Genomic DNA, 22388 nt, shown 5'->3' with positions numbered 1-22388 from the left:
GAGGTTGAGTTGAACTCGAAGACTGAAGTCTCTGAGGTCAGGAATTTGCTCATTAGAATCGTATGACATTTATTTGCTTGGTCAAATTGAGACACCTACCGCATACCGGGTATCTAATAAGCGTCAAAAGATTGATAAAAGAAAGCGAACTTGGCACGTGGCAGAGTTGACAGGGAGACGTATATAGTCTTAAACATGTGCAGACAGGTGATTTAAGCGGATGTCAGGACTGATTGGGAATAGCGCGACTTAACTAAAACTAAGTGTAAAGAAAGATAAGGAATTGGAGGGTACCGGAGAGCTGGTAAGAGTTAGAACAATTGTTGGCTACTATAAAGAGTTGTTGGTTCTCAGTCAGGGTAGAGAACAATTATTGCTAGTGAGCGAGTTGCGCTGGAACCCGAGTTTAGTACCGGGTTGAACTATTAGTGTGAGCGAGCTGATTGGAACCCGAGTTTAGTACTGGGTTGAACTCTTTGCGCGAGCGAGTTGCGTTTCAATCCGAGTTTAGTACCGGGTTGAATTAATTGTGTGAGCGAGTTGCGCTGCTGGAGTAGGCGAGTTTAGAATTGCGTCAAGCGAAAATTGGCGAGTGAGATAACGAAGCGATTGAACGGAACGAAACGCTGGGTTCCGTTGTAGAAGTTGCTAAATAGTAGTTAGCTCATTAAGGGCACTGTAAATTGCTTTTATTTCCTTTGCGATTGAGAATTTACTCATTGTGCCCCCGATATGCTGAACTAGTAAGAAGCGTAAAAGGAGAGCCGAAAAGAACAGAAATTAAGGGGGGAGTTGCGTAATCTTTTGATCGGCCGATTTAGTCTAACCACCAACATAACCCTTTCGGGATTGTGGATCATATCGTGTCTTAGTGTCCCCCGCTATAACACGGTATAAAGGAGAGAAACTCTGAGGCCGTTAAGTAGAGTAAAAGCATGCTTAGAGGAGACGAGTCCCCGGAAGAAATCTACAACTTTTGCAGGAAAAAAAGAACAAACTCAGATTTGATAAACGTTCAAATTACAGACTTTTCGATTAATGTGAAAAAAGTTCCAGACAGAAGGAATATCAAGCTTCGAAAAGAGTCAGTGGATGCAAAAAAAAACTAAAAAAAAACTGACTCGCTTTTTGAAAAACTTTCAGTTTCAAAGAAAAAATATATAACTCAAAGCTATTTGAATTTCAAAAAGAGATAACGATTTAGTCTGTTTTCAAAAATAACCCCATTTGAAAAAACTGGATCAATAGGTAAAATTTTTATTCCACTGGAAACGCTGAAAGATAAAATCCATTTACGAAACTAGAATATGATCACGGTTTCGATGGCCTTAATTCTTTTGCAGTTCTATAGTGGAGTTTAAGAGGTTAGCCAAATTTCGAATAACAACTTAAGTATGCAAATTAAGGAAACAGAAAAACTTATTAATGACAATGTTGCCCCTAAAAAATTGCTTAACAAAAATTTTGATACATGCTGAAACCCCGACCACTCAATCTGTCCAAAACGAAGCCAACAAACACTTGGAAAAGAGTCAATGAACGCAAGTAACCAGAAAAAACTGCTTTCTTTTTTTTCGAACTTTTCGAATTTCCAAGAAAGAAACTTTCGAATTTCCAAGAAAGAAACATAAGGCATGAACACTCTTCAAAATTTAGGAAATATCCATGACTCACTTTTTTATTCAATAATCCATTAAATTTTTTATTTTAAATGTCGAAACTAGAAATCAAGCACGTTTTTTTTTTCGCGCCATTTCCTCTATCTTCATTGGAGAAAAAATTTTGGCTAGGCTATCTTTTAGCGAACCAACTTGAATTGAACTCAAAAAATGCACTTATAATCTTAAGATATTAACAACAGCATTAATATATGGAATGCACTTCTTTGGTTATTAAATGATTTTATAAGTTTTCCAGAAAAAAAAAACGGGGAAAAAATTCATCTTGACCTATATAAGAGTCTGAACTACGTTCATCGACCCTTAAATGTACACGAATTAAAAAAGATAGCTAAAATATAGCCAACAGGCAGTTGTAAAAGAGTCAAGGAGCGCAACAAAACTGAAAAGATGCAACTTTCCAAAATCAAAGTTGAAAAATGCACTTCAAGTTCTTTGAATTTTAATTGAAATTTATGATTGGCACATTTTTGAAAAAAAAAAAAACAAATCCAATTTGACAGAAGGATCAAAAGTAAATATCTTATTCTCCCGGGAAATCTGAAAACTGACATCCACTTCGTAAACGGTCATGTTATTCGTAAGCTTCACACTTTTGCCGTTTAAACGTCGAGTTTGCCTTCCTCTAACCAAAAAAGTGAATTGATTTGAAACACAGAGGCGAAGCAGAGACAACCCACTACTTGCCATACAACACAACAAAAAAGAGTAAAAAAAGAAAAATTGAAAAAACTAGGTGCACCAAAATTTTCGTGTGTCGCAATGCAAGATACCTAGAACCCAGCTAAAGCTGCATGTTTGATCTTTCTGAATTTGCTATACAAGCTTATGCAGGACGAAACGCGTGATTTCAAAAATTGGACTAGGCCCAAAACCTTAGTTGTTTGTCTACTTAAATAAGAAGACTGAAATTTTTTAAAATTTCCCGAAGACATTACATTTCTCTTACAAAATGTAAGAAACAGACATTTCTGCAGGAAAAAATTGTCCAACCGCTTCTTTCGATTGAAATTTTCATCTCGGATTTGACAGGGTATTTAAGAAAACTCAAAAAGTTTCTAAAAATCGTTCAAAATTCAAAAACTTGACTTCTGAAATCCATAACTTTTTACTGCTAAAAGCAGGTAGCTGCAGGTAAAGTAGAGAAGGTTATAAACATTTGAGTTTCTCGATTGAACACTTAACTTGAAAATTTGCAGGGTAATTTTCGAGTGAGTCAAAAAACTTTCACTTGCTTGAAGGCCACAAATTTTTCAAAAAATTGGCCTTAGCAAATTATAAAGGTAAGCTTTCAACCACCTGTTGAAACCAAAAATATCAGATTTGGCAGGATGGTAATCGAGAAAACTCCAAAAACGGTCAACAAATAAGATAGTTGTCATTTCCCAGGATCCTAGCTATTTGTTTTTAAAAAATGGGCTTGACAGCTTATGCAGAAGAGCTTTGGCCAACCTGTAATTTCGATTGAACCCAAACCCCCCCCCCCAAAAAATTAAAAATTTGGTTTTTCCGAGGCCCGTCATTTTGTGTTTCAAAAACTTGAGCGTAGCCGCTTAGGTAAAGGAGTTTGTCAAATCTACACTATTTATTGAAACAAAATCCAGATTTGGTCGGTTAGTTGAGAAAACCAAAAATATATCGGTCAATTATTCCCCCCAGAGACTCTTTCGAAGGCTGTTAACAAAGGGCGTAAGCAAAAAGAGACAAGAGGAGTATTCAAAGACACAGGGGTCTAGGTGGTCTTTCTAAGGATAACCTTTTTGGAAAATCTGTAATCTGCGTCTCAAAAAAGTAATATTATAAATCCAATCCCATCCAATTTCATGAAACCTATTTTTATCAAACAGGAATTCTAGGCACAAATGCCAAGCAAAACCTTTGATATGTACATTAGCAATTGAAAAAACCATCAATTAATTAAATTCAGATTTTAATGAAATTGAGCATGTCAGCAGCTGAATTTGCACTTTCATGAAATTGAGAATGTCATCTGCATTGAGCATGTCAGCTGAAATTAAGGAGTGAACGGAGAAAACGAACGGCGAAACATTAAATGGGCACTTCATTTTACATTCGCTAGTTGGGTTGAGAAAAGTATATTTCTAATAAAACACTACGCACACAGGAGTGAAAAAATATATGGCTTCACAGCTCTCTGGATTTCAAGACCAATTTATGATCATTAAGTAAATTTTGTCCGCTGGAAAATCTGAAAATTGCAACCCACTTTCGAAACAAGAACTCTCTCACGTTTTTTGTGACTTTTATACTGTTGCTGTTCAATGGAGGAGTTTGCCTTCATTTCAACAGAGTAAATGAACTGAACTTGAAGAAAATCGAAAGTCAAACAGCAAAAAATCAGAACTTAACCTCAACAAATTTTAAGACTTTCTTATGAAAAAAAAACAACATAAAGATCACCAAGACCTAAACATGATTAACTTTTAGGTCCACGACTCTTATAAACTTCTATTTTAAGAAAATCAACGGAGATACCAATATATTCGCAACAGTTGAGTCTTTCAAAGATTCAAAAGGTTGGAAAACCTGACATTGAAGCCAGCATCTATACGAAACATAACTTTTCAATAATTTTTGTTTAAGTAAGTCTTACTTCAAAAAATAATCGAAGTATGCAGAGTATCATATAATTATAGTCGAAGCGCAGCTTCAAATTGGAAAGTTTGTGGTTTCCAAAAATGTGCCTTCAACTTGGAAAGGTAAAGCCATATTATGTATAAATTATGCACTTCAAAATTTGCGAGAAATATTGATTTAAAAATTTACTGATATCGACTTTTTATGATTGTTACGTTCTACGATTCAAATAGCGTCTTTTGATTCATTTGATCAAGTAAAAATGCATCAACTGTGTTAAGTTATTACTATTCAAATGTCAGAGCACATGCTATCAAAACGCCGTACGGTGCCACCAAAAGTGGCGCCAATATTTGCGACTGAGGTCAGAAAAAAATAGTCGTAATATTTCATAACGCTCACTTAAGTTCGCTTAAGTAAGAAAAAACAACCAAAGGACAAGTGGAAAAACTTAATAAACGCAAGGAAAAGAAAAATTAGTTGACTTTTTTTTAAATTCGAAATTATGTGCCCTTAAAGCTCTTTGAATTTCACGAAAATTTTATGATTGGTGCTTTCTTGAAAAAATTAACACAATTTGAGAAAACTGTATCAATAGGTAAAGTTTCTACTTCGCTGGGAAATCTGATAATTAAATTCCATTTTTGAAATTAAAAGTCGATCACGTATTTCGAGAGCTTTAAATTTATGCTGTTTGATAGATTTTGCCTTCCTTTTAATAAAGAAAAGAAATCAAAAGTCAATCCGTGATTTGTTCAAATTTAACTAGTGAGTTGGAAGATCTCTTTTAGACCTATTCAAGAGAGGAAGCGGATATTAACCAGTTCTAGTAATTTTTTCAATCTGTAAAACGTGATCACTTAGAGAGTTAATATTTTTCGTGTTACCTCTGAAGTGTTTGCACAGCTGGAATGAAGAAGACTCTGCCTCCGGGAACTAACAGGGGTCTGCTGTGGAAACAACCGGACACCACCATTGCCTCATTTGGACCACACGTTCGGAACATTTTGCTAAATGGTTAACAGCTTAATCTGAAAGAATTAGATATAGTTAAAATTGGAGTCGCATAAACGGAAAATGTTCGATATTATCATGGCTAAAAAACAGATGCTCACCACTTGCGATACATGAATAAAAATGGAGTTGAAGCTGTGCGTCTCGAACATACGCAGCAATAAAGGCAAAAGGAAGCTCGAAGCTCTCAGAAATCAACAAAATTAACTACAAAATTAAGCCGTGAAAGAACAAACCAGCGAAACCTGAAAAAAATCATCACTAAATATATGAGCGCGTTGTTTAAAGCGGATAACAGACGTTCTCCTAAATCGCTTAATAGAACGACAGCAGTACACTGATACTGCTATTGCGACTAAACAAAATTGGACTACAAGGGAAACAAATTGAAGAATAACACTGAGGTCAAAATTGCCATGTTCAAAACAAACTAGCAAGCCCATTTGAAAGCAAAATTTTTGGTCTTACTCTAAGAAAAATCAAAGTGCATCCATTTGAGTTCAACTTAAGTTGATGACTTGAACAGGTTCGCATAAACGATTACCCGTGTGATAAGCCAGGGTATTGCAATCGGTTTCTAGATTTTTTTCCCGTAAACAACTTTGTCCACAGGATGCCTGAGATTTGGCCATCTCCATGCATCTCTAATTCTACCCAACTTACACGTCTGACAGCTGTAACTCAACAGCTGGCTTCAACGACTGAATTGATAATTGTCTTACAGCTGAAAAAGTTTTTAGATGTAAGTTGATTTTTGTCGGCTTTATTGATTTCGACCCAATTTTTGTCGGCTTACTTGCCGGGTAATTGATTCTGTAAACTTTTTGGTAGATTTTTTGAGTTCTCTTTTTTCATTTTCATGAGGGTAAATATAGTTCATGATTTTCTGTTTTTATAAGAGCCAAAGATTCTGTGATGCTCCTCTTTTCGATGCCTTAGTCTACCCTGCCTTGCCATGCACTGTCCTGACTTTTCTGCTCTGCGCTGCCCTGCGTTCCGCTACCTTGCCTGGCTCTGTCTTGTCCCTTCTTCCACCTCCGTATGCTGCTTTTGTGATCTTCACTTCCTTGCCCTGCCTTGTGTTGCGCTGCCTTGCCGCTTTTCTCAGCCTTGCCTTGCATTGCCTTGCCTTGCATTGCATTGCCCTCCCTGCCACCCCTCCTTGCCCTGCCTCACACCGTCCTACCACTCCTTGCTTGCCTTGCGCTGCCGCCTTGCCTTACTCTGCCCTGTCCCTCTTGTCTTGAACTGCCCTGCGCTCAGAACTTCAAGACAATCTGTCTAGACATTTAAGCTTGAAGTTTAAGACCGATTTATAATCAATGAATTTGTAGCCCACTGAGAAACCTGAAAATCGAAAGTTACTTTCAAAACTAGAGTTCGATCACGCTTCTGATGACCTTTATCAACCAGCTGTTTGCTAGTGGAGTAAGCCTTTCTTCCAGCAAAGCAAATGAAATGAACTTGAAAAAGAATTAAGTCAAACAGCAAATTTCATAACTTAGCCTCAACAAATTTTCTGACTTTTTACTGAAAAAATCATCATCATCATTGCCGCCTTATCCCGTTCAAACGGGGTCGGCGGGGCGCTCTTGAATCTTCGAGCGCCAGAGTTTGCGGTCGTGTGCGTCGGCTTCCGTCAGTCCTCGTCTTCTCATTTCCTCCTTCACGTCCTCTATCCATGTCTTTCTTGGTCTTCCTTTGGGTCTTTTTCCAGGGACCTCAAGGAAATACGCTTCTTGGATTGGACTACTATCTTCTCTACGCACGACATACCCAAACCATCGCAATTTAGATTTTTCAACACAGTCAATAACGGTCTTTCGAATACCAAGTCGGCTCAAAATCGAGTCCGATGGAATGAGATCTATTAAGGTTACTCCACACATCATTCAAGCCATGCGCCTTTCCGTTGAAAGTAACCTGTGTTTGTGTTCTAATTTCAGTGTCCAAGTTTCACAGGAGTACGTCATCACTGGTCGAACACAAGCACAACAAATAATACCTCTTTGTTTCATGGACAATCACCGTTTCCCGAGTAAAACGCCTCCATGGATTCGACAGGGTATTTAAGAAAATTCAAAAAGTTTCTAAAAATCGGTCAAAATTCAAAAACTTGACTTCTGAAATCCGTAACTTTTTACTGCTAAAAGCAGGTAGCAGCAGGTAAAGAAGAAAAGATTATAGACATTTGAGTTTCTCGATTGAACACTTAACTTGAAAGTTTGCAAAAAACTTTCACTTGCTTGAAGTCCACAACTTTTTCAAAAAACTGGCCTTAGCAAATTATAAAGCTAAGCTTTCAACCACCTGTTGAAACCAAAAATATCAGATTTGGCAGGATGGTTATCGAGAAAACTCCAAAAACGGTCAACAAATAAAATAGTTGTCATTTCCCAGAATCCTAGCCTTTTGTTTTAAAAAAATGGGCCTTTTGCAGAAGAGCTTTGGCCAACCTGTAATTTCGATTGAACCTAAAAAAAACTAAAAATTTCGTTTTTCCGAGGCCCGTCATTTTATGTTCAAAAAAGTTGAGCGTAGCCGCTTAGGTAAAGGAGTTTGTCAAATCCACACTATTTATTGAAACAAAATCCAGATTTGGTCGGTTAGTTGAGAAAACCAAAAATATATCGGTAAATAATTCCCCTTTTGTGACCTTTATACTGTTGCTGTTCAATGGAGGAGTTTGCCTTCATTTCAATAGAGTAAATGAACTGAACTTGAAGAAAATCAAAAGTCAAACAGCAAAAAATCAGAACTTAACTTCAACAAATTTTAAGACTTTCTTATGAAAAAAAAAAACAACATAAAAATCACCAAGACCTATATATGATTAACTTTTAGGTCCACGACTCTTATAAACTTCTATTTTGAGAAAATCAACGGAGATACCAATATATTCGCAAAAGTTGAGTCTTTCAAAGATTCAAAAGGTTGGAAAACCTGCCATCGAAGCAAGCACCTATACGAAACATAACTTTTCAATAATTTTTGTTCATGTAAGTCTTACTTCAAAAAATAATCGAAGTATGCAGAGTAACATATAGATAGAGTCGAAGCGCAGCTTCAAATTGGAAAGTTTGTGGTTTCCAATAATGTGCCTTCAACTTGGAAAGGTAAAGCCAAATTATGTATAAATAATGCACTTCAAAATTTGCGAGAAATATTGATTCAAAAATTTACTGATATCGACTTTTTATTATTGTTACGTTCTATGTTTCAAATAGCGTCTTTTGATTCATTTGATCAAGTAAAAATGCATCAACTGTGTTAAGTTATTACTATTCGAATGTTAAAGCACATGCTATCAAAACGCCGTAAGAGCAAAATTTTTGGTCTTACTCTAAGAAAAATCAAAGTGCATCCATTTGATTTCAACTTAAGTTGATGACTTGAACAGGTTCGCATAAAAAATTACCCGTATAAGCCAGGGTATTGCAATCGGGTTCTAGACTTTTTTCCCGTAAACAACTTTGTCCACAGGATGCCTGAGATTTGGCCATCTCCGTGCATCTCTAATTCTACCCAACTTACACGTCTGACAGCTTTAACTCAACAGCTGGCTTCAACGACTGAATTGATAATTGTCTTACAGCTGAAAAAGTTTTTAGATGTAAGTTGATTTTTGTCGGCTTTATTGATTTCGACCCAATTTTTGTCGGCTTATTTTGAGCACCACTGCAGTGATACCACTGGGCCCTGGAGCCTTCTTGTTCGCTAACGCTCGCAAGGCACTCTTAACCTCTGCCACTGTATTCCTCACAAGGTCCTTCTACAGCCGGTTTGTCACTACTAGCGTAAGGATGCTCAACATTCATGATTTCATGCATATGGTCTTTTCATCTTTTTATACGAGCAGCAAAGTTAGTTTGCAGTATCCCTTCTGCATCCTTCAAGCAATTCGTGCCGACAACGTCTTGTCTTTGCTTGGCCCTTTGCTTTGCTATGTTGAAGATCTTCTTAGAGTCAGCTTCTGCAATAGCTTGCTCTACTTGACTGTTGATAGCATCACGAATCGTATGCTTCGCAGCACATTTAGCATTCGCATACGCTGTCCGATTTGCATCGTTTCTGCGCCACTGTTTGAACAGTTGTTTCTTCATTTTTACAGCTTCTTCTACTTCTTGTTCCACCACCAAGTTTCACGTGAGGCTGCATGTCCTCGAGAAACACCGCAAACATTTTGTGCAACCTCGAACAGGTTGTTCTTCAGCTCCTCCCATGTAGTAGGCTCAGGTGTCGCAGCAAACTCAGTAGTGAAAAGTTTTTTTGTCTCTGGGTCACGTAGTTTCCAAGTCTTTATCCTTGGTTTACCTCGACTTGTATTGCCCTGCTCGGCCTTGCTTTGCTCTGACATTCTCCTTGTCACCTTGCTCCTCCTTCCGCTGCCCTGCCTTGCCTTGCGCTGCCGTACATTTTGCGCTGTCATGTCCTGCCGCGCTCCTTCTGGCCCTGCCTTTTCTTGCAGTGTCTTGCCTTAGGCTGCCCTGTCCCTTTTTGCCTTGCTCTTGCACTTCCGCACCTCTTGCCCTGCTATGCCTTGCGCTGTCCCGCCTTATACTGCTAACCCCCTCCTTGCCTTCCACTGCCCTCCCTTGCGCTGCCCTGCCCTGCCTTGCCTTGCATTGCCCTCCCTGCCTCACGCCGCCCTGTCCCTCCCTGCCTTGCCTTCGCTGCCGTCTTGACTTACTCTGCCCTTTCCCTCTTGTCTTGAACTGCCCTGCACTCAGAACTTCAAGACAATCGGTCGAGACATTTCAGCTTGACCTTTCCAAACTCGCTTTTTCTTGAAATTCAAAAGTTCTAATTCTAATCGATTTCTTAAACGTTAAGACCGGTGAGCTGTAAAACATGGCGCCCATAGCAACTGAAAACAACAATTAAATACGAGATTGAACACAGCCAACACACCTTAGGAAAAGAGTCAGTGAACCCAATGAAATAAAACTGAATTTCGAAATGCAAAGAAAGAATTATATGGCTTTACAGCGCTTTGAATTTTAAGACACATAAGATATATAAGACATATTACAACGCTTTGAAACTGTAGCCCACTGAGGAACCTGAAAATTGAAATTTACTATCGAAACTACAGTTCGATCACGTTTCTTGTGATCTTTATCTTTTATTTGCTAGTGGAGTATGCCTTTCTTTGAACAAAGCAAATGAACCGAAATTGAAAAAAATAGTAATTCAAACAGCAAAAAAATCATAACTTAGCCTCAACAAATTTTAAGACCTTCGCCCGAAAAAAGAAAACAATAGTAAATCCTAGGTTCACTTTTCTTATAGGCTTCTATTGTAAGAATATCAGCGGAGATACCAATATATTTTCAACAGTCGAGACTTTCAAAGGTTCATTCAAAAAAATCTGACAATTGATGCATCTATAACTGAAAGATCTCAATAATTTTTGTTCAAGTCATATTTCGAAAAAAAAAATGAATTATGCACATTTAACATGGAGGCTAATCGAAGCTTCTCATCACTTCGATACAACGAAAGCGAAGCATTGCATGCTACCAAATAGTCAGTGAGATGGAAATTACTAACTCGAAATTTTTTTTTTGAAAATACGAAACCTTCAAAATCAAAACAGATGGGAAAAACAAGCACCGGCATAAATCAAACTATGAGTAAATTCCGAGAATTCACTAAGCCAACAAAACGTGGTTAGACATCAATTGATTTGAATCCAATCAATGGCAAAGGAAAAAGTTGTCATAAAAAAATTTCAAAATCAACAAATCTTAGAAAAAAAAACAGACAAGAAACAAAACCATTGGCTTCAAGCAAGCTTCATTGATTTTCTGAGCGCCCACAAAGCCAACAACACGTGCTTCGACGACAGTTAATCCGAAAACAAAAAAGCCAATTGAAATGATTGTTATGCAAAAATAAACCAATTTATTCAAGTACAAAAAATTCAACCTCAGCAAAACAGAAGGGAAACAGTACCACTAGCATTGAGAGATTTTTGTCTAAGTGTTAAACAAGCCGACAACACATGGTTAGACGCCAATTACTCCGAAAACAAAAAAAATGCCATCTGAAATTGTTGTCATGAAAAAGATTTTAAGTGTACTTTTCTATTACCGACCGACCTGAGTTATTAAAAACAAGAATAATCATATTTCATACAACTAGTCAAACAAAATTCACGAAACCGACAAAACGAGAGTCGAAATAAAATTAGACCAAATAAACCAAAATATAGATACAATAAAATTTCTAAGACAACAAAATCAACAAAACGGAAAATACACTTTTCCGGTATGGTAACTTCTAAAAAGTACAGTAGCTCACCAACGACACTGGAGATAACACTAAAAACTTTAGTTACAGTGGAAAAAACTGTGGAAGGGCAAGCAAGCCGACAAAACATAAGACGACAAAAAATAATCCGACTAATCAAATTTTCCCGGAGACAAATCAATTCAAGAGACTGAAAGAAAAAAAGGTCCGATCGCGACTTAAACCCCTAACCATAGGTTGCGAAAGCAACTGCATTACCTCCAGACGAAGTTCGATGGGCCTGTAAGTTGTTTGATGGGGCCTGGAATAAAGCAATATCAATTTCAAATGTGGACAAAAGTTCTGGACCGGAAAGAACTCGCAAGTGCAATTATAAAACGAAGCCAAATGACACTTGGAAGAGAACAATGAATGCAAGCAACAGAAAAAAATGAATGGTTTTTTGAAAAAACTTCAACTTTCAAATTTTTAAGAAAAAATATATGCACTCAAAGCTCTTTGAATTTCAGGTAAACTTTTTGATTGGTGTTTTTGTTTTAAAATTGTCCACATTTGAGAAAACTAAATCAATAGGTAAAGTTTTTATTTCATTGGGAAATAAAAACTTACCCTATTTTATTGGAAAATGTTCCTGGAAAAATTAAATTCCTTTTTCGAAATCGATCACGTTTTTCGAGAGCTTTCCATTTTTGATGCTCGATAGAGCAGTTTGCCTTTCTTTTAACAAAGGAAACGAAAAAAACTTGAAATCAAATGTCAAACCACGAAAAATCAAAACTGAGCGTGAACAAACGTTAAGACCTGTTCCTAAAAAAAAATCTCCAAGAGCTATTTAGGAGTACTTACTCACTATGTTCATTACTCTTTAAAACAATTTTTTGAGCAAGTGACAGCAATCTTGACTTTAGAAGAGATTTATAAATAGAACTAAAATGAAAAAAAAAATCAAGAAACCCAAAAAGAACGCCTTAAAAGTTACGGCCTTGAAACTTAAGACTTTTCATGATTGACTTTTTCCAATACTTCAACAAATTTGGAAAAAAACTGGATCAAACGGCATCTACTGGGATATTTGAAATAAAAAATCCAATTCTGAAACTAAAAATCAATCACGTTCTTAATCACGCCATTAAATTTTTTCTAATTTTCCTGACATGCAATAGCTAATAAGCTAATTATCAGCAATATTTGGAAACTTAAACCAGTTAGAGTGCAAAAGTTTGGAAAACCAAAGTTAAAAAAAAACAAACAGGTTAAAAAGGTAAACGAACAAAAATTACTTCTTGAAATTTACAAACAGTCAAAAACCATAATACTTCCTTTTTTAATTTTAAAGTTTAAACAATTTTCATTTAATTTTTGCTTCTAATTGATTATTACGAGAAAATTCCCTATTTTCAATTCATGATATGATTTATTGGATGCTATTTTTTTATTGGCTAAAAATCAAGCAGACTAAAATCAAATATTTTTAGACCGTTAAATCTGCCTGCCAGACTTGTATTCAGTGGGCGCTTAACGAGAAAAAAGAATGCTATACTATTTATTTCCAGTTAATATGATAAGTTTGCAACACGATTGAAATGATAGTTATCGCTCATGAGAATTCAATTAATACAAGCATAAGCTTATCAATTGAAAATTGATTGATAAAAAATAAATTACGTGATAATTTAGTTCTGATAAATTAGACATCTAGCTAAAGAAGATTAGACTGCATTATATGACAATATCCTTGAATGGTGACAATATCCTTGAAGCCGCTCGACTCTATCATGATTATGCCCTGCTTGTACCAGATTTTCCTCCTAGAGCCTGAAACGGAAGAACCAAAAGATATTGGATATCAACAGCATCAGCAGCAAAATTCATGCTTTTGCATTGCACAGAACGATTCGCTCATGACCATCACAAAAAGAAGAAATCAAAAAAAGTACCTCAATAATTTTTGCAAAACTTTTGCCGTCTTTAAAAGGAGGGGGTATGCGCTTAAAATTTTTTGATAGAATAACTAGATTTTCAACAGACAGTCGGAAAAAAAGACAATGAACGCAATTAAATTGAAAAAATACCAACTTGTTTTTTGAAAAAATCGCAGCTTTCGAATTTCAAAGAAAAACGTAGATGAATTTAGTCTATGAATTTCGAGAAAAATTGTTGAATGGCATTTTTTTGATAAAGTTGACCCAATTTGAGAAAACTGGATCAGTAAGTAAATTTTCGCTGGGAAATCTGAAAATTAAAATCGGATCAACGGAGCAAACCCCCCCCCCGCAATGACCAATTGAGCTATCTCCTCCCCCAGCAAAAACGGTACAAAGCTACAAAAAGACGTCAGCAAACGCAAATAGATGGTTGATGTGTTCGTAGCACGCAATTAATTGACCGACTGAATTTTTATGTGAGTATCGAGAAAAATTTTGAAAAGAAAAAAATCGAAATTTTAAAAGAAAGTTAGAACAGAAAAAAGTCGCTTTGTATGCCTCAGTTTTTTGATACTTTTTTCACTATGAACGAAATTTTTGAACTTTATTATTGAATATTTTGGTTTTCCATATTCGTTGGAAAATCTGTTTTATAATTCATATCATTCAAACTATTTTCAAGTGGTTATAAACATGTCTCAAGTACCTATTGAGCTATCCCCCCCCCCCCCCCACGCGAGAATGGGGGGAGATGAAATTGAAATTGCAGCACGATTCACGACTGACATGATTTTATTCACATATATCAGTCAACTTCCGGCAATGTTTAATTGTACTTGCGCTACCTGATTTTGCGTGGAAGCACATCCATATCCATATTCATTAGCTCGGGTAGTCGTAGCAACGAATTATTTAAAGAGATTAATTGCAACTACGTACTTTAGACAAATCTACTCCAGTCATGTTGTTGATAACTTGTGGGAGTCTTTCCACAATGTCCAGCACTTCACCGGTCAGTTTTGCCGCTCCAATCTGGGCGTCGCTTCCAGTTGCTACTAGCTTGATGCCCTTAGTTCCCTCAGTGAGGGGCGCGGCCACCTCCGCCACCATCTGGGGAAGCACCTGCAACACCATGTCGACCAGAGCAGCGTCCTGGTACTGTTGCCAGGCTTTCGCCTTCAGTGCCATCTGTTCGGCCTCCGCTTTGGCTTTAGCGTTGATAGCCGCAGCCTCAGCATCGCCCTTCAACTTGATAGCCAAGGCCTCCGCTTCTGCCTCATTGACAATCTTCATCGCCTGACCCTTGGCAAGTTGTTCTTTCTTGTATTTTTCAGCCATAGCGGGCTGTTTGACATTAGCATCTAGTTCCCTCTCCTTTCTCTGGATCTCCTGCTCTTGGATAGCAATCTGTTGTTTTCTTTCTATTTCGACAATCTTTGCCTCTTCTTCAACAATTTTTTGCCTTTGGATGGCGGCCTTGAAACAAATGAATTCTTTTAACAAATACAGTGCTGATTTGAATTAACCGGACAAAATGAGCTAAACTTGAAAATTAAAACGCTTTTTTCTTAAATTGGGTTGAGTTTAGGTGAGAACTTATGAAGACAAAACTTGCCTAAAGTTTTAGCAGAATTTATATAGTGTAATTTGTTTTGCGAAATTCGGGCCCGAAATTTTACCCCAAAGATGGGTCATTTTTGGCTTTTCTTAGTTAATCAAAAATTACGCCAAAACTACCCAGTCGATCACAGACATATTTATATCAAAGTGAGCTCCTTACGTAGTCCAACAAACTTTAAGAAGGATATATTCTCCAAAACATTGTATAAGTTAATTTATTTTTGTTTGATAGACAAAAAAAGGTCGTTTTTACTATATAAAAGACCAACATTTTATTTAAAAACAATTTTTAAACGGCTTGCAATTTTTTTGGAGAATATACCCTTGTCAAAGTTTGTTGGACTACGTAAGGGGCTCACTTTGATACAATTATGTCTAGGATCGACTGGGTACTTTTGGCGTAATTTTCTATTAACTAAGAAAAGCCAAAATGACCCATTTTTGGAGTAAAATTCTGGGCCCGAATTTTGCAAAACGAATTACACCATATTAATTCTGCTAAAATTTTAAGCAAGTTTTGTCTTCATGAATTTTAACCTAAACTCAAACCAATTTGAGAAAAACGCGTGCTAAATTTCCAGTTTAAAGCGTTTTATCCGGTTAATTTAAATCAGCAATTTAAATAATGTTTTTTTTTTGCGTCTGGCATATCTTGAGCACTTTTAAACAAAATGTTCACATTTGACTCTCAAATTCATATGGTACAAAAAATATATCAAACAAGGTCATATCAGTTATTAAACTTCACGATATGCCACCCTTACAAACTATTATATGTCATTTTACATAAATTTTTCAAATTTAGAACCATTCTGTAGCTAAAATGACAGTTCTCCGCTCAGCATCAATTTGAGTATATTAGTTTGAAGTTGGTATGACATACAACAAAGGCAAAATTAAATACACTTTCTGCAGTTATGTATTGCGTCATAACGTATTCACCTGTAATTCGTAGGCCAAATCTGCCTGAGCTTGCTGAATGTATATTTGTTCGTTAAACTTTGCCTGTTCGATTTGATATGTTCGCTGGGACTCTGCCATTTTGACGTCATTCGCGTACTTGGCTTCATACTTCAGCCGATTTGCCTGAGCCTCCTAAACACAAATAACGTGCTTGTGGTATATATATTTGACGGTATTTGATTTTTCAAAACATCACGAAGCCTATAAATCTCATGCACATTAACTTTCATTTAAATTTAAGTCATATCTCGAACGGATAGAAAAATTTCCTGAAACCTGTTCATATCTATCAAAGAAGATTATCGTTGCTCCACAACTGCGGCCATTTTGACATAATTAAATAGTTAATGAGATAGTAATGGTCATAAATAATAGTATCAAGAAAAAGAATTGATAAAAACAAGTATTTCTGGATTCAGTTTTCTGATGACTTACTTTAATTCCAGCCTCCATGTTCGCCTGAGCCTCTCCTATTCGTGCATCCCTATGCACCTCAGCAGTTCTGCCTTGGCCAAGTGCCATTAGGTACCCCTGAAGAAAACAGACTGGTTACCGCTGCACAGTAGTTTTGGTAGCAGATTTCAGCATACATACAGTTTATCTTAGGAAACAACGAAAAGGTCTCGTTTGAACTGAAAAAAACTCAAAGCATGAGAATCCTGCGAGTGAAATACTGCCAACTGGTTTGCAAAAAAAACGATAGCCATGAATTGAGAGGAATAAAATATCTGGCATCAGACAAGATTAACAGGCACGAGTTTTCAGAATAAGAGCTCTTAGAACATTTCAATTGAACGGGGACTTCACTTTATGACACATAGGCGAAGCATAGCTTCGCATCACTTGCGATAAAAACGAATGGATATTACTACTTGCAGATGCACCGACAAATCGAAAAACTTTCTTTCAACATTTAGAAACAGGGGAAAAAATCCACTCTCTTGGAACTGAATTACGTGCACCTTTAAAATCTTAACAATTATGGACGAAGCGAGCTTTGCACAATTTGCGATACAACAAAAACATCGTATGACAGACTATAAGACAAAAATAAGATGAAAACCGAAGAAAATTTTTTCGACACATTAAACGTTAAAATAATAAGCATCGAAACAAAAAATACAAAGCAGTAACAGAGCGAATAATTCTTGAGCAGATACACCTTGCGCCCAAAAACAAATCGTTTTTATTTAAAAAAACTCAAGAAATCAAGTCACTTCAAAACCTTTTTACTCCTCAAACGAGTAAAAAAAGAAGCCTCTTAGGTCTTAGCCAATAAATTATAAGCTAAAACCTTTTAAGACGGATAAAAAGAAAAAAAAAACAGCCGGTAAATTTACAACCAACATAAAAAATAATGCTCCAACACAACGGGCATTTAAACCGCAGCATTAAAAAAAACAACGGTTATTTGACGAAGTAAAGAGTGGGAGACGAATAAAATTTTAGTCATCCTGTGAAAAAAGTTGTGTTTACGGGGAAAAAAAGAAATAAGTTGGAACACCCATGCTTATCACAAGGATAAAAACGTGCAAACGACATCATCAATTTTTCCAAGACTAGCCACAAACAATAGATTACACTGAAATCATGAAAGACAAAATCAAAACAAGCGCTTGAATCATTTTGAAATTCTTTTTTCTCATGTTTCGGTAATCAGAAATCATAATATTAGACAGATCTACGAAAACGCTCATTTTATTGATCCTTCCACAGCAGGGCTTTGGGTCCCAGTCACATTCTAAAATAATGTCTGTTAAAGTTCTGAACCTGTCGCAATCGGAAAAAATTTACCAGATGGAGACGTTTATTTCGGAAAATTTTCGTTAAATTTCCACATTATTGCCATGGAACTTATTCTTCAACCTAATCATACGACTATCAACAAATTTTTAGACTCTGTTTATGAGTCTATATGATCTGAATGAAAACTCCCCTTTTGCCTTTTCTATCTTCGTTTTTCGGCGGCGAAAAAATTCTATCCTTCTTTGAGACGAAATTTGATTATTTGCTTATTTGATACAATGCTTCCTATATTTATTAGTTTTGAAATCAGCAAGAAATTAAGCCATCAGGAGGAGAAACATTTGTGATGGAAGAAAAATGAGGATTCGCATTTAATAAACAAGATTTTTTTGTCCAGTTATCCATTTGACCGCTTTCTTTTGAAAACGATCAAAAAGGATTTCTGTTCACGACGCAGATACGCATGAACATACTGATACCACTGAAATGAAGAAAAAATCTCCTAAATTGTAGAAAACGATAGTTTTCCACAGAAAAAATAGGGAAAGCTTACTTAGAATTCAATTACGCGGACCATAACAGGAATGCATCAAAATAACTTTTCATTATAAAATTTTTTTTTATAGATTTCATCAGTGAAAACCCATGCTGTGGAAACTTAGCCGCCAACAAACAAGCAGACAAACAATTTCAAAACGTGAAGCTCACTGCTGGAATCAAGCTAAGACCTCCATTGTCGCAAACATGAGCAACAATTCTATGCTGAGCGGGCAAAAGAACGCTAAGCCTGCATCAGCTGCTTGATATCCAAAAATTGTTGATATCCTAAAATTGTAAAGAAAACAGTTGGTAAATTTACAACCAACAGAAAAAATTATGTTCCAACACAACGGGGTATCACTTCAGCTAAAGCTCCTCAAAAATGATAAAATCTAACAACAAAAATGATACAACCTAACAACAATTTAAAAGAAATCTAGTACCCGATTTTAATACATTTGCACTCGAAACTGTAAATAAAGTTGGTATAAGTCAGTTTCTTGCGGCGCGTCCGGTATGCTCTCTACGAGTTCAAGGAACATTGCGAACTCCATCGGCCGAACCCACAAGTCTATTGGGGTCAAGTTTGTTCTATTTTGCGGTCAGTTAGATAGGTGTTCAGCAGTGTGTGAGCAGGGCAGAAGGAACAGTTGAGAGGGATATTTGGGTCTATCCTATTCATGCAAGTATATAGGTAGGGGCTGCATCCAGGTGTTATTTGGACGTGGGTCACTTAGTCGAGCGAGGGAGTGTCTGTTCAGTTATCGAAACTTCTGGGGTCACAAGGGGTGAATTCTGGGCGGGGGGCTTAGTCTACGACTTTACGCAATTGGTTGGTGTGAAATGTCATCACAAGTTTTTTAAGACTGCTGTTTATGAACGCTCGCAGGCAAACAAAATTGTTCAAAGACTCACACGGGTTAAAAAATTGTTCAAGTTAATCTATAATTAAATTTTCAAGTTAATCTATAAAAGAAATTAAAATGTTCACGCAATGCTGGTGGCGCAGTCGAAGATGAGCACGGTATAAACGGAAGGGGCCTATTGGCAAGTAGGTCCTGAGGACGAAGTGGGAAACAGTTAATTTGTGGTAATTTATGACATTGAATTGCTTGCACTCTGTAGGCAGTCAATGGGGCTCATCTTAATGCACCCAGTCAGGATTCACAGAGCTGAGCTTTGCACTTACTGCATTTTACTCATGGATGTATCACTCGCAGCGTGAGATTCAAGCTGGACAGGCATAGCCTACTGACCCCGTGTCAACAAGACAGCGCCTTCAGAGCCATTACCCTGAGGATGGCTTTGCTTGCTGTGCATTTGTTGTTCGGCAAAAGTTAGGCAAGGGTAAAAAAAAAAACATCAAGAATTTTAGCATGACCGCGGCTGTTTAACGGATTGAGATTATGTACGAGCTCGACTCAAAACAGAGACGGTGCGGTAGTCCCATAATTTAATGTCTTTAGTTAGTTCTGGTGGGGGAATACTTCTGAAATCCTACATAGTAGTTAAAAGTTTGTGTTGAAAAATTGATGGCAGTTGGTCCCAGATGTTTGAGGTATACCGTGAAAGTTAAGTGGCTTCCAAAATGAAGACAGTGAAAAGGACGCTGATGCTGAAGATAAGTCTGTGGATGATGAGCTTGAGTTGCCGAACTTTAAACGAGCACTAGTGATCGTTCAAAGGGGTACTGTCAGAGTCAGCACTTTTTTTACCTGAAGAGGCGCATTTGTTATCCTCTGCAATATTTGAATACCAGAGAGAGAGAGAGAGAGAGAGAGAGTGAGAGAGAGAGAGAGAGAGAGGGAGAGAGGGAGAGAGAGAGAGAGACAGAGAGATAGATAGAGAGAGAGAGAGAGAGAGAGAGAGAGAGAGCAGTGAGCATTTGCATCTCCCATGACAATGGAATTGTCTACCGCGAGCAGTTGAGTAATAGAAGCCTTATAGTATTTTGGGCAGCTACGACGCGGGGAATAAAAAATTTGTGAAGCGGAAGCTTTGGTTGTTGGGCATTAATTATTAAAAACTGCGCCTCTCAACCAAGACCCGTCTTCCACTGTTTGCAACTCTTCGTATGAAACAGAATTGTGAACGGCCGTAAGCAGTTTACTTCCTTCGGTCCTCTGATGATATTATAATTTGGGCCGAGCGAGGGAGTCCGTTTTTTTCCATTAAAATTACTCTTGGAAAGCAGCGATATGAATTTGGTATTCAACCATAAGTGTTCACCCATTTGGTATTCACCCATGATACTCCGTTTAAGTTCCGTTGAAGAAAATTAAGACATTTTGTACATAGGGATTGGTTACCGGGAGGATGTGCTAGGGTCGGGTATGGGTAGAAAACGTAGTATGCGCTGTATGGTTTTGAGGGTTAGCTTTTGCATCGTTGGGGTGATTTGTTACTCGGGTGGCGAAATTAGTGGTCTTAGTATTTTTCCCTATTTAGGCGTATCTTTTACTGGGAGGGGCATGATATTATTCGTGTTCGTTAAAGTTGGACAGTGAAAGTTTCTGTGGTGTTGTTTGAGGTTTGCAACAACTACATTTTAGGTGAATCCTTCCGCACAAGTGACACATACAATTTCTTGAGATATTTGTGTTACAAGCAGGGCATATATAGGGGCCTGCGTTAAAGCCGGCACGGCACGTACAAGAAAAATAAGTATTAATAGATGGAGCAGCCCAGCCGACTTTGACGCTCCGCCACCAAAAACACTTTTGAACATGCTTTCTGCGCTCCCAAACACGGGAGAGGGTTTTGATACCATTTGCGGCGACTTTTCGCACATCGGGTCCAACACAAGGCAGCACCATTGGATCCTCGCCACTGTAATAACATTTAAATTACATCTTCGCCTGATGTAGCTCAATTATTTGGCGCTAATACTTGCTGATCAATTCTCAGCAGAGAATTATTTATGTTATCTATTGCAATCCTTTGCCATATTTTGTTAACTATCAACTGATTATTCATATTCATGAGAACGTACCTCGTGATCACTGATGTCCTTGATAGTGTATGAGATGACAGACATTCCCATTGTGGCTAGATCAGAAGACGCTACTTCAAAAACATGTTTGCTGAACGCCTGCCGATCCTGGAAGATCTCCTACGAGCCCAACAAAATTCACATTCATTATCATTATTATAATTAATTGCATCACTCTGACTAATTGGTTTTATCAAGTCAACTAACAGCCCAAATTCCATGCCCAAACACGTAGCAGAAAATAAAATTTTAAAAATCTGCCCATTGAAATAGTCAGCGAGCGCATTTTTGCTATGGTTGTGCTGAACAGATTATTTAAACGCAAAACAAATTATGTTATTCGCTGAAGAGTACAACAAAGCTGACAGAGGAAAAGCTAAAAACAAGAATGAGAAGGATCGAGATAGAAAGCTATGATTGAAAACTAAAAAACATTGATATGCATCACCTTTCAGATAGAGCAGTGAATCCTAAAATCACCAGTGTTAAATGAAACATCACATGCAGCAAAACTATTTAAGCGGTGATCACCCGCCATGATAATTTGACAGATAATCTTTTCGATTTTACCTCAACAGTCATGTTCCCCATAATTGCTCTCTGATGACCTTCCAGCGTGTTAAGAGCGATATTGTGTATCGCGCTCTCACTTTTCCCCAGAAACTGTTGACATGCTTTGGCCAACATGTCCTCCTTGGACCCTTCTATTTTCACCTAAACTTTTCATTCTTCACCTAGTTGATAAGTAACTATGAGGTGGTCAACTTTCAGTGGTCGAATTTATTATACTTTAATTTATTTCTAAGGTCAAATGAGGTAATTTACCTGCGCAATGCCTGTCACGGATATCTCAACGCCCTTCTTTGTGTATACATTATTGGAGTCAACTCGGAATGTCATTGTATTCAGAGAAAGTCTAAGAAATACAAAAGAAGAAATCCTCAGAAGTTAATCGAAGTGTTTTTTTTTCGTCCGATCAATTAATAGATTTTTGCTAGGAAGTTTAATTATCTTAATGACCAGTTTATTAAATTAGATGCTTATGGTAAATCTTAC

At 37.1% G+C, this 22388-nt stretch overlaps 3 protein-coding genes across 3 annotated transcripts in view; all 3 read right to left on the bottom strand.

Moving 5' to 3' along the window:
• LOC134839565 (flotillin-1-like) overlaps window positions 1-22388 on the bottom strand; it is a 108065-nt gene that overhangs the window by 32655 nt on the left and 53022 nt on the right. Inside the window, exon 2 of the mRNA XM_063855158.1 lies at window positions 5165-5310. Within this exon, the coding sequence (XP_063711228.1) occupies window positions 5165-5283 (119 nt within the window). The 5' untranslated portion in view covers window positions 5284-5310. The remainder of the gene's footprint in view (window positions 1-5164; window positions 5311-22388) is intronic.
• The window catches only part of LOC134839562 (uncharacterized), a 239426-nt gene that overhangs the window by 197903 nt on the left and 19135 nt on the right, over window positions 1-22388 (bottom strand). The window lies entirely within an intron of this gene.
• Window positions 13076-22388, bottom strand: part of LOC134839564 (flotillin-1-like) — a 62333-nt gene continuing 53020 nt past the window's right edge. The window contains exons 4-10 of the mRNA XM_063855154.1: window positions 22158-22248; window positions 21903-22046; window positions 21333-21452; window positions 16490-16585; window positions 16034-16186; window positions 14411-14947; window positions 13076-13361 (exon numbers count right to left, since the gene is read on the bottom strand). Coding sequence (XP_063711224.1) covers window positions 13326-13361; window positions 14411-14947; window positions 16034-16186; window positions 16490-16585; window positions 21333-21452; window positions 21903-22046; window positions 22158-22248 — 1177 coding nt within the window. The 3' untranslated portion in view covers window positions 13076-13325. The remainder of the gene's footprint in view (window positions 13362-14410; window positions 14948-16033; window positions 16187-16489; window positions 16586-21332; window positions 21453-21902; window positions 22047-22157; window positions 22249-22388) is intronic.

This window comes from Symsagittifera roscoffensis, chromosome 2 (assembly GCF_963678635.1).
Source record: "Symsagittifera roscoffensis chromosome 2, txSymRosc1.1, whole genome shotgun sequence".
Taxonomy (NCBI): domain Eukaryota; kingdom Metazoa; phylum Xenacoelomorpha; order Acoela; family Convolutidae; genus Symsagittifera; species Symsagittifera roscoffensis.
Note: the sequence above shows the minus strand (reverse complement) of the source record. Positions and strands in the feature narration are given on the sequence as shown.